This window comes from Dendrobates tinctorius, unplaced genomic scaffold (genome assembly GCF_039654945.1).
Source record: "Dendrobates tinctorius isolate UK_male_01 unplaced genomic scaffold, ASM3965494v1 ptg000103l, whole genome shotgun sequence".
NCBI lineage: Eukaryota > Metazoa > Chordata > Amphibia > Anura > Dendrobatidae > Dendrobates > Dendrobates tinctorius.
In genome coordinates this window covers 21808091-21820583 of record NW_027361771.1, presented here as the reverse complement: position 1 = coordinate 21820583, position 12493 = coordinate 21808091, and the positions used below count along the sequence as shown (strand labels likewise).

At 42.6% G+C, this 12493-nt stretch overlaps 1 protein-coding gene across 1 annotated transcript in view; it reads left to right on the top strand.

Moving 5' to 3' along the window:
• Positions 1–2012, top strand: part of FASN (fatty acid synthase) — an 88217-nt gene extending 86205 nt beyond the window's left edge. Inside the window, exon 43 of the mRNA XM_073588141.1 lies at positions 533–2012. Coding sequence (XP_073444242.1) covers positions 533–670 — 138 coding nt within the window. The 3' untranslated portion in view covers positions 671–2012. The remainder of the gene's footprint in view (positions 1–532) is intronic.
• The last annotated feature ends 10481 nt before the right edge of the window (positions 2013–12493 follow it).

Sequence of the window (12493 nt, the reverse complement as noted above, 5' to 3'; positions counted from 1 at the left end):
AAACACACAGTGTTCCGAAGCGGAACAGCACAGCACTTAGTGGCCGTTTTTATGTACTGCAACTCCACTCCCATTGAGTGAATGCTATATATTTATACCATTTCTAAGCATTTGTATAGATGCCATACGAACAGAAAAATGGTGTTCAGAATATACTCTTTTATTGTCGCCCACACGTTCTATTCAAGGTGAAAATAGCATTCCATCTTAATTAAAAAGCAAAAGCTGTGTAACACTGCATTATTTATAATTGCACCCTTGTGCTACTTCTGTTTCCCATAAGTGTAACATACTGTGTGCATATGGCAGCATTATTCTTCAGCACATTCAGCTATTTCTTACCTAGCTTAACAATAGAAGTCCTAGTCTCTTGCGACATTCACCCTTGCCGATGCCGATTAGCTCATTCTTTAACCAGGTGTCTTCTTGGAGTTGGGCTATAGAAATAGTTGGTGATGCAGCTTAATGTCCGATTCTTTTACCTTCTTTATCTGGATATAAATTCTTTCTTTTTTTTTTCCTTTTCCATTAGGTGTGTGATGGTAAGGTGTCCGTTCATGTCATAGAAGGAGATCACCGAACATTTCTGGAAGGATCTGGCGTTGATTCTATCATCAACATCATCCACAGTTCACTAGCTGAACCTCGCACCAGCGTCCGTGAGGGTTAAATTAGTGAAGCCGTCATCTCCTTGTTGGATTTCTCTAGATCCTGCTTACAAGGAGAAAGAGCTTCATTTAACACACTGGACTGGGCATATGGTCACTTTCACATCAGCACAGAACCCCATGTGAGGCAGTGCCATAATGGTACCTCTAGTGGGAAGGAACCCTGGATCACTCACCTTTCATGTCCATTACTACTTCTCCTGCTCTATGGGTACCAAACACAGCAAAGATTCCATGCCTTCTTCCTAGAGTAGGTTTAGAGCTCATTTTGTAGCATGTTGTTCTTATCAGTATTCCAAAGGCGAAACGTTAGCACTTAGAAAACTCTGCACACCACTTTTGAATGACTAGTTCTCGCCCTCTGAGGCATCTCCATGCCTGTGACGAGCCGGTCTAGTCTCATAATGACATAGGTCTTCGTACAGTGGAGTCCCTGTCAGCCTTATTTTTTGTGGTTGTGTATTTTTTTTTTTTTTTAATGTTCCGTAATTTATTGTACCTCTTCTAGTTCTTCGGGTCACTCACTCATTGGAGAATGCAGTCAGCTCCATCTAGAAATATGTTTGTGGGGTCAAACCTTCAAGTCTAATTGTCGATCTACACTTATACAACTATTACCAAGGAGAATTCTATGGGAAAAAAAGCATAAACCATAAAATGCTCTACAGTAAGAAGCAGTCACGCACAAGGGTTGCCTGCTGATACGTACTAAATATATTAGCACTATGCGTTATTTGTGTTCTAAGTGATGGCACTTAGGTTCCATTTTTATTGCTTTTGGATGGTTTAACCTTTATATGAAGGGCCAACAATATGTAATGCTTGGACATATTGCAGTACTCTGTCACGAGAGGTTGCAATCATGCATGTAATGGTCCAATGACTTGTAAACTCAAGTGAATATGAGGCATGGTGGTTGTGCATCTTCTAGTGAGGGAGTGATCCTGTTACCTGCTCGTCAAGCAGGTCTATCTACTCTGGAATTTTCCTTGATGGAAATGATGTTCTGCTGCACCTATGACACAGTTGAGAGGTGGACACAGGTTTAAAGTTCTCCCAGGTGAAGGCTCAGGACCTAAAGCTGTATTAAGGATTGATTCCTTGCAGATCATAAGGACATACTGGGACTTTCACTGTCGGTGTAGACGCCTGTTGGCATCCTTCCTCTGTTGACCGCAGCAGAATAACTTTAATGTAGGTCTATATTTTAATAAAAAAGAAATAATAGTGATGGTTTTCTTTTTTCGTACATTATTTTTTTCTCTTTCCTGGTAAAATATTGCAGCTTTACGATAGTCTTGTGTATGTTGCACTTTCATGTTATTAATAAAGAAGAAAAATGTTTAGACTTGTCATGTTTTTGTCCTTTTTAAGGGGATTTATGATCATATGTCATTATTTTCAGTAATTAAAGGCCATGTGTTATCAGAAAATGAGCTACTGATTAAAGCAGGTTTTTGAGTTGCATGTATTATTTTTTTTTTAAAAAATGGCTTTTCTTAATTTTATGATCTTTATTAAAAAAATGAAACGAGTAATCTTGCAATTTTCCTCCTGCCACTGGAGCCATTTTAGGGCCTCGTCACACACAGCTAGATCGCTGACTTTGTGACGCCACATCGATCTCGCCAGCGACATTGCTGTGTGTGACATGGATCAGCGACCGGCCCCCCTGCCGGGTATCGCTGATCGCGCTCGAACATCCTGGGCCATTTTTTGATTGTTGGTCTCCCGCTGGTCAGCACGCATCGCTGTGAGAGACCAACGATCAGCGACGATGGGAGCTGATTTCCAATGTAAACAGCGTTTATCCAGGAGCCGCGCGGCTCTTAGTTACCCGCTGTTTACCTTGGAAACCAGCGTGCACGCCGGTCCTGATCGCTGGTGTGTCTGTCTATGTGACAGCTCACCAGCGATCAGCTAACTATGTCCCAGCGATCCCATCCACGTCGGATCGTTGGTGGGATCACTGGGACATTGAAGTGTGTAACAGGGCCTTCAGACTTATACCTCCTATCTTTCTATCTTTTGAGGAAGAGTTTCCAGCAGTCTCCTTTTCATCAGAGGTAATGACAGGTAACTCCTTTATACACAGCTGATAACCCAGGATCTACTTTTCACAATAGGTGATGTGACCGCTGCCCATGCTCCCTCTCCCTCCTACACAATGACCTCTGTGCTGGTTCTTCTGACACTTCAATACAAAAGATAGGGTCAGGGTCTTTTCATTATCACTATGTGCATGTGTTGTTTTGTGAAGTTTGAGTCTAAAAAAATCTCCAGTAGCCAGCATGAAAATGGCAAAATTTCTATTTCATATTTTAATAAAGATTGTGATATGGGAAAACAAACCCATTACAAATAATTATTTTAGAAATACAACCTGAGTAAAACAATAAGTTATTTTTTATGATATATTCCCATTAAAATGCAGAAACAGGATAGTTGCTTGGTAAAATGTTTTCTGAATGCAGCCATCACTGGGGGAGCGGATTACCTCCAGATGTTTACAGCCAGTATTACTTTCAATGAGAGCTGAATAAATCAGAATATAGTGAGCGCCCCCTAATGTTGGCAGCATACCCCCAGAAATGTATTACGTAATTAGAATACTACCATTACAAACACTTATTATAAAATTAACCAGCATTTAATGTTGAACATTTAATATTTACCTGAAATTGTATCTATATTTTAGTCATAGGCCACATAAATTATAGCTTTTAACTCATAAACCACTCGGAATATCAGATGGTAGCCTCTCACTCACTGAAGACCTCCATGAATGTTTTGTGTTAGGTCATACCCATCTCCACGAAACTCGAATTTCATAGTTTTAAAATTGCATGAACACCATCAAGTTTAGAGTGAAGTCCATCAAGTTCAACCTATAACCTACCCTGTTTATCCAGAGGAAGCCAAAAACTATGAGGCAGATGATAATTGCCCCATATTAGGGGGGAAAATTCCTTCTCGACTCCACTTACAGCAATCAGGTGAGTTCCCTGGATCAACATCCCTTCACAGAATCTAGTACTCCTAACCTATAATATTATGTTTTTCAGGAAAAGCATCCAAGCCCTCTCCGAACTTTTTGTTAGTGAATAAACCATAACATCATATGGCAGAGAGTTCCATAGTCTCACTGCTTTTACAGTGAATCATCTACATTTCTGATGATCAAACCTTCTTTCAGGACATTTATACCAACAGTCAGGGGCCGTAGAAAATTATCAACTTGATATGTATCCTTCTATATAGACATTTAACTAACTCACCCCCAATGGAACTGCTTCACAGGAGGGGCTGGGGGCATACACATGACAGGACTGGCTGGGGGCATACACGTGACAGGAGGGGCAGGGGGCATACACATGACAGGACTGGCTGGGGGCATACACGTGACAGGAGGGGCAGGGGGCGTACATGTCACAAAAGGGGATGGGGATATACACCTGATAGGAGGGGCAGGGGCATACACATGACCTGAGGGGCTGGGGCGTACACAACACAGGAGGGGTTGGGGGCATATATGTGACAGGAGGGATGGGGGCATACTCGTCACAAGAGGGGTTAGGGGGCATACAAGTCACAGGAGGAGCGGGGGCATTTACGTCAAAGGAGGAGTTGGGGCGTACACGTCACAGGAGGGGCTGGGGGCATACATGTCACAGGAAGGTCTGGGGCCATATACATCACAAAAAGACATGGCGACATACACATTACAAGACGGTCTGGGGGCATATAGATCACAGGAGACATTGGGGCATACACGTCACAGGAGACATGGGAGCATACACATCACAGGAGGGGCTGCAGGTATACACATCACAGGAAGGGCTAGGAGTATTTACATCACAGTAAGGGCTGGTCCTGGGACATCACAGGAGGGCCCAATACTGACCCATGTGCTACTCCACAGTCAGAGTGTGCTCCTGTAATAACCAACCTGTTTCCCTGATCCACATACTGATGCTAGGTTATAATGTTACTATTATTCAGATACTCCAGGATAGCATCTCTTAGAAAACCCTCAAAGATTTTGCATTCAGTAGACGGTAAACTTACCAGCCTCTAGTTTCCAGACTCCGTTTTTGACCCCTTTTTGAATATTGATACCACATTTGCTATGGGACAATCCTCTGGATTAAACCCTGTAATTATAGAAGCACTAAATATTACAAATAATGGTCTGCCTATCACAGTAATTAACTCCTGTAGTTCAAAAAGACCACAGTCCTCCAAATATTTGTTTTCACAAGAAAATTCTTCAATGTAAAGGCAATCCAATTATTTTTAAAAGTAATGTTTTTGTCCTTTCGACCGTCATCAGAAATATTGGAAATACAAATAACCGTACATTAGTGGGATCAATAAAGGACATTTAATTATAGATTGATACTGATACAGATGCCTCAAAATTGTATCAATGATGTAACGCTACAGCCAGAGCACCTGCACAATTTCCCCTTCCCCTACATCTGCAAGATGGCTCCCAGCCAGTAACTGGTAGGCATCTTGTATAAAAGACTCCCTCACCCCCAAGAAGTTGTCAAGCAATGTATTGAATCGTTGGTTAGTAAAGTGTACTCCTAGTGTCCTAGTGAGTTGTGAGATCCCCTGTTGCCAGTGCGGCCAGAGCCTGAACTTTATCCTTTGGTCCTGGTGTGATCAGACCTGTATCCGTTGTCCCCTAATCCCGGTGTGGCCAGTGCCTCAACCTTGTCCCCTGGTCCCAAAGTGGTCAGCACTTGAACCTCATCCCCTGGTCCCAGAGCAGCCATTGCCTGAACCTTGTCCCCTGGTCCCAGAGCAGCCAGAGCCTGAACCTTGTCCCCTGGTCCCAAAGCAGCCAGAGCCTGAACCTTGTCCCCTGGTCCCAGAGCAGCCAGAGCCTGAACCTTGTTCCCTGGTCCCAGAGCAGCCAGAGCCTGAACCTTGTCCCCTGGTCCCAGAGCAGCCAGAGCCTGAACCTTGTCCCCTGGACCCAGAGCAGCCAGAGCATGACCCTTGTTCCCTCGTGCCGGAGTGGCAAGTTCCTGAATATTATCCCTTGGTCCTGGTGTGGCCAGTCCTGTATCCAAAGTCCCTTGGTGTTCGGTGTACTCCTAGTGAGTTGTGAGGTCCCCTGATCTTGATGCAGCCAGAGTCTGAACTTTATCCTCTGTTCACGGTGTGGGCAGTCCTGTATCCGTAGTACCCTGGTCCTGGGGCGGCCAGCGCCTGAAAATCATCCCCTGGTCTCAGTGCCAGAACCTGAACCTTGTCCCCCTGGTCCCGTAGCGGCCAGTGCCTAGGTGAACCTTGTCCCCTGGTCCCGGAGCGGCCAGTTCCTGAACATCCCTTGGTGTGACCAGTCATGTATCCAAAATCTCTTGATACCGGTGAAGCCAGCCCTTTTCCTGAAGTTCCCTGGTCCAGTGCATGAACATTATCCCCTGGCCTATGAGTGGCCAAACCCTGATCCAGTATCCTAGATCGGTGTGTCTGAACTAAGCCCTAAATCAGTGTCAGCGTACGTGACCCCGGGGGTCAGCAGCTGCAATACTGGGTTCCACCCAGGAGTGGTACCTGGTGGCTACCTGCTGCACAAGCCTGACCTATCTACTAGAGGCTCCAGTCAACACCAAGGTAGCTGTCTATTTACACCCGTTCCTGTGGCACAGTTGATCTACAAATCCACATTCACCACGGTTGGGCATAATAAATAAAAACATCAACTTACCACTAACTCGTCACACAAAAAAAAACACAGCTCCAACAAAGAAAAATTTTAAAAGTTACCGGTTCTAGAAAATCTGTCATTACTTAAAGAAAACTATAAAAGCTTGGTATCGCCATAATCATTCCGACTGGAAACACAATTTTGGAATTGCGCTATTTTCTCCATTTTAGAATTTCTTTCGCCATTTTAGTATAGTAAAATGTACTTTGTCATTCACACCTATAACTTGTTCTGCAAAAGCTCTTAGACGGCAATTTTGTCAGAAAAATATAAGTTATGGCTCTTGGAAGGAGAAGGAAAACAAAAGTGTCTAAACGAAAATTAGCAATGGCGGGAAGAGTAATGTTGTGCATTTTTAATTTCCATTCTGCTCAGCCTATAAGTGAGGACAACTTAGAAAGTGGCTCCTGTGCCCAACTGGTTGGACTGCCCAATTTTTAGTCCACAAATTAACGATATTATATACAGTATATAATGGAGATATATTTAGTCGCTAACATTTGAGTATTTCCTCTACTTTGGACTGAATTAGGTTTTGGATATACCCACGAATATCTTAATAGCTTTTCAATGAACTACTCATACCTGCATGACTCCATTTATACATCTATGGACAGAACAAGAACTGATTTACTTAGGACATGTTCACACTGATTGTTTAGAACAAACTTTGCAGCAAATAAAATCTATCACTTTTTACTCGATAGGCTCCGGCTGCTTGAAAGAAAGCAAGACAGGTGTTTCATAAAAAGGATATAAAAATATAACCTGAATAACAGTCGTTGGGTAAAACCCATGGGAATGGCGTGTTGTGCACTCAGCGGAGGCAGAAATGTTTCATTCATGCGTAATGTCCTTAAGAAGATCTTATTTTTCTACTTTAATTCTTATTAAGTTTTACTTCATTTAACACCCAAAGTTCATGATTTTTTCAAATGTTACTCTATTAAGAAAATGGGAAAGGGAAACTAAGGATTCTGATGTGAGCAGGAAAATCTTGACACAATTAGACTGTGTATTAATGGACAAGCAGCACTTCAGACTATCTGCTTTTATTGTGGATTGGATGTCATATGCTATGCATAGGATGTATCACCTTTGACCCTCTCTTGAGGCTCTTAAAAAAACATTGCTTTCTGCAAATGTACAGTATAATGATTACTCATGACATAACCGATACATCTAATGATTACTCCTGGCATAACCTATGCATCTAATGATTACTCCTGGCATAACTGATACATACTGTATTATTATTTACTATTATAACGTCATTTATTCCATGACGCTTTACATGTGAATAATGATTACTCCTGGCATAACCGATACAGCTAATGATTACTCCTGGCATCACTGATACAGCTAATGATTACTCCAGGCATAACCTATACATCTATTGATTTCTCCAGGCATAACCTATACATCTATTGATTACTCCTGGCATAACCGATACATCTAATTGATTACTCCTGGCATAACCGATACAGCTAATGATTACTCCAGGCATAACCTATACATCTAATGATTACTCATGGAAAAACCAATGCATACTGTATAATGATTACTCCTGGCATAACCAATACAGTTAATGATTACTCCTGGCATAACCGATACAGCTAATGATTACTCCAGGCATAACCTATACATCTAATGATTACTCATGGAAAAACCAATGCATACTGTATAATGATTACTCCTGGCATAACCAATACAGCTAATGATTACTCCTGGCATAACCGATACAGCTAATGATTACTCATGGAATAACCGAAACAGTTAATGAGAACTCATGGAATAACCGATACAGCTAATGATTACTCCTGGCATAAGCAATACATCTAATAACTACTCCTGGCACAACTGATACCAGAGTCTCTATATCTGTTTTTCCTTCCATTTTTCTAGTATATTGTACTATCAAAGCTAATTAAATGCAGTTAAAAAAGTAAATTAGATAAAAATAAATGGCAACTAATTTATGGCTTAAATGCGGTTTACTAGATTTTATAAAGCATCAGCAGATGTTCTGTCTGATATGTTCTATTTAAGAATGGAATATAATCTTCCTATTGCATTCTGGAAATGTGAGAATTAGCACCTCAATTTATGAAATGTGATCCCAATGTCCTAAATGGCCAATTTGGCCACATTTAATCCATGAGCAAATGCAATTAAAAAATGGCATCCTCCTTTAGCTATGTGGGTAAGGGTGCTTTTGTAAGAAGGGGCCAGGACAGTAGTCGTGACCGAGGACACCAGGGCCTTGGTGTCCCGGCCTCTTCCCACAGAAAATTTGTCAGCTTCTACCAGCATACCTGTTTGGGGGTTCTGGTTCACCATCAGGAATTTCACTGTGGTGCGGCACAGCTCATGCACACTCAGCTTCTGTGCACAGGGCAGAAAGAACAGACACAGATACCGGTTCAGATGCCAACCAAACAATTTTACTTTTCTCTTCAACGGTCCCAGACACATCAGTTACATTACAGTCCACACAGCATTCCTCCTGCACTTTCCCTCTTTCTTCGTCCTTACGCACATTACGGTGTAGTAGCACCCTAGGCGGTACCACAGCATCACTTCTGTGGACCTCAGGACAAGCGGTAATATATGTGCTCGTGTAGCATTACTGCTGGCATTGTACACATCAAATAATAACATATATACATAGAACATCCTAAAAGGGTGCTCTTCAGGGCATCTTCCTTCAACCCCCCTGCACTTTCACATTGCGTTTAGTGGCATCGTCAGGGCATAAGTCCAAATCCACCAGCTCCCACCCTGCCTGGGTGTTTACCTCCTGTAGGCGTACACTCCTGAAAATGACGCACATTTACTTTGCCGGCACCATTACAGTCTATGGCCCCTTCGGCGCACACATTCGGATCCCATTTTGTGTGGGGGGGTTCGGACATATGCCCCAACGGGGCCACTAAACGCACCCTAAGGGCACCATTTTTATATTGACTCACTGGCAATGACAGTGCAAATAACTTATGATTCTCATATCAGATTCTTATGAATAGAGCGAACTCTTATATTTAACTTCTGCCTTCAGTTGTCATCATTACCTACCAGAATGAAAGATAAGCATGATAATATAGCTCGGACCCTGTTTTTTTTAAATTGTAAATTTTATTGAAATATATCTTTCAATTTTTACAGTAAATTTTTTTTAGCTATTTTAAATTTTTCACTATCATACAGACAAAAATATCGGACTACCATACAAGTTTACCGAGTGAAGAGATCCAGAAAATAGCTAAAATTTAAATGCTTTATTGAATAATATTAAAACAATAACACATGATAAAATTATTGTGGCAAAGTAGAAGAGCGCCCTAAGTAGGGGGGACACTGAGCTGTGTGATAAAATCCAACATATCAGAAACTTATATTATACAGTTAGGGCCGGTTTTAGGCAAAGTGAGTGTTAGGCGTCGGGTTCCTGTTGCTGCACAGCAGGAATCCCAAACCTTGCATTCGGCAGTCTCCCATTCCCCTCCAGCCGCAGAGGAGGTTGCTCAGCAGACTCGTTGATCCAGGCGCTCTGCTCAGACCAGCTCTGTGGGTTTGGTTGTTGCTGCTACCTCTTGTCCAGTTATGGCAACGCATGCTGGCCAGCAGCGAGTTACTCCAGGGACTAAGTCCTCCTTTCGGTCCACTGAGCATGCCCGTGGGACGATCTCTCATTGGAGATCGGAGGTCACATGCTCAGGTCCTTCTTCAGCTCGGATTGGACCATCGGGAAGGTCAGGAAGGCTATAAAAGGTTCGAATGGCCGCTCGGCCATGCGCTAATATAGAGAAAGATTTAGACCATGTGGAGTGAGAGTTGTATGCACGTATGAATGTCTCTGGTGAATGACTCCCCTACCCTTGGTACGCATGTGTTGTGTACCCTAGCCTGTTAGCGCCCAGGCTGAGGAGCAAGTAGGAGGCAGAGTTGGAGACTGGCATCTACACCAAGTGGTGGCTTGGTCTGTACCCCATGGTTCTCCTGGTCGACACTCCACGGTCACCAGCATCACTTAGTGGCGTCCGCAGTTGCGATGCCGCATGCTTAAGTAGGTCTAGAGGGACTCTTACCTTGCGTCCTTGGGGCTGAGTCCTGTGACCTGATACTGAGCATTTACCTTGCCGAGCTCTGTGAGCTTTAACAGGCTCTGGCATTTATGTTCAGTGGTAGTGGGGCTCTGTGAAGCAACAGAGTCCGCTCCTGTACACACCGGGTGACGTTAACCCGCGTGTGCTCCTCTATTATACCGCCATATAGCGTCCGCCTTTACTAGCAGCAGTTTACCACCTGTGCACTGTGGACCCCGTGCTGAGAACGCACCTTATTATCATCTTTATTATTTGGTGAGTTTCGCCAGCCCTAACAGTGGGGCCCTAGGAAAAGTTTAAAATGGGACTGCAAATTCTAACATATTGCACATCACACAGAAGCATTTCTGTTGTATTTACATGCGCTGAGTTCAGGACACTAAATGAGTGTGATCGACAATATTGAAATCGTTCAACACTTTTCTTCCGGCCTCTTTCCACCGTCTGAGAAAGAATGATAGGGACAGAATGATCACTAATAGATCAATCTGTCCCCATACGGTATCATGTTATCAGTAGCACATCTACAGTTTACACCGGTGATGTGCTGCTGAGAACAATGATTTCTGTTCCGGCATAAACAATCCAATCACTCAATGAATAGGCAGCATTTTGCTTGTTTAGTATAATACACCCCATAGTCCTCCATATATTATAATGTGCACCTCAGTCCTCCATATTGTAAAATGCACACCCCATAGTCCTCCATATAATATGCCCCATAGTCCTACATATAGTATAATACACTTCTCAGTCCTCCATATAGTATTATACACTTTCCATAGTTCTCCATATAATATAATACACTCCTCATAGTCCTCCATATATTAAAATATACTGCTCAGTCCTCCATACAGTATAATGCACTCCCCATAGTCTTCCACATAGTATAATACACTCCTCATAGTGCTCCATATAGTATAATGCACCGTCATAGTCATCCATGTAGTACAATTCACTTCCCATAGTATAATGCACCCCATAGTTCTTCATATAGTATAAAGTATTCCCCATAGTCCTTGATACAATATAATGCAGCCCGCATATAGCATAATGCAGCCACCCCATAGATCATAATGCTGCCACCCCACAGAGTATAATGGAACCACCCCGCAAAGTATAATGTAACCCCCCATAGAATATAATGCAGCCCCCCTCATATAGTATAATGTAGCCCCCTCAGAGTATGATGCAATCACCCCTCATAGAATATAAATATAATACAGCCCCCCCATAGAATATAATGTAGCCCCGAATAGAATATAATACAGACCACCTCCCCATAGAATATAATGTAGCCCCATCAAAGAGTATGATGCAATCCTCCCTCATAAAATCTAATACAGCCCCCCATAGAATATAATGTAGCTCCCCATAGAATATAATACAGCTCACCTCCCCATAGTATATAATGTAGCCCCCCATAGAATATAATGCAGTCCCCCATAGTATATAACACAGCCTCCCCCATAGAATATGATGTACCCCCATAGTATATAGCACAGCCTCCTCCATAGAATATAATGTATAATGTACCCCCATAATATATAACACAGCCACATAGTATATAGCACAGCCTACCCCATAGAATATCATATACCCCCATAGTATATAACACAGCCTCCCCCATAGAATATAATGTACCCCCCAATAGTATATAACACAGCCAGATAGTATATAACAAAGCCTCCTCCATAGAATATAATATACCCCCCAATAGTATATAACACAGCCCACATAGTATATAGCACAGTCCGCAGTCTCTCTCTCTCTCTTTTCCCGGCCAGCGGTTCCTTTAAAATTCTTCATTCTGCGGATCCGTCAAAAAATGGATCCTGTTGCTTCCGTTCACATCAGTTAGGAACGGATCCGCTTTTCCGCCTTTTTGGCTGATTTTAACTGACACAAAAAACTGAAGTGTGAAAGAGGCGTAACAATGACGTTTTGCAAATACTATTTAATGAAGCTGCCAGTTGAGGACCTGAGAGGAGATG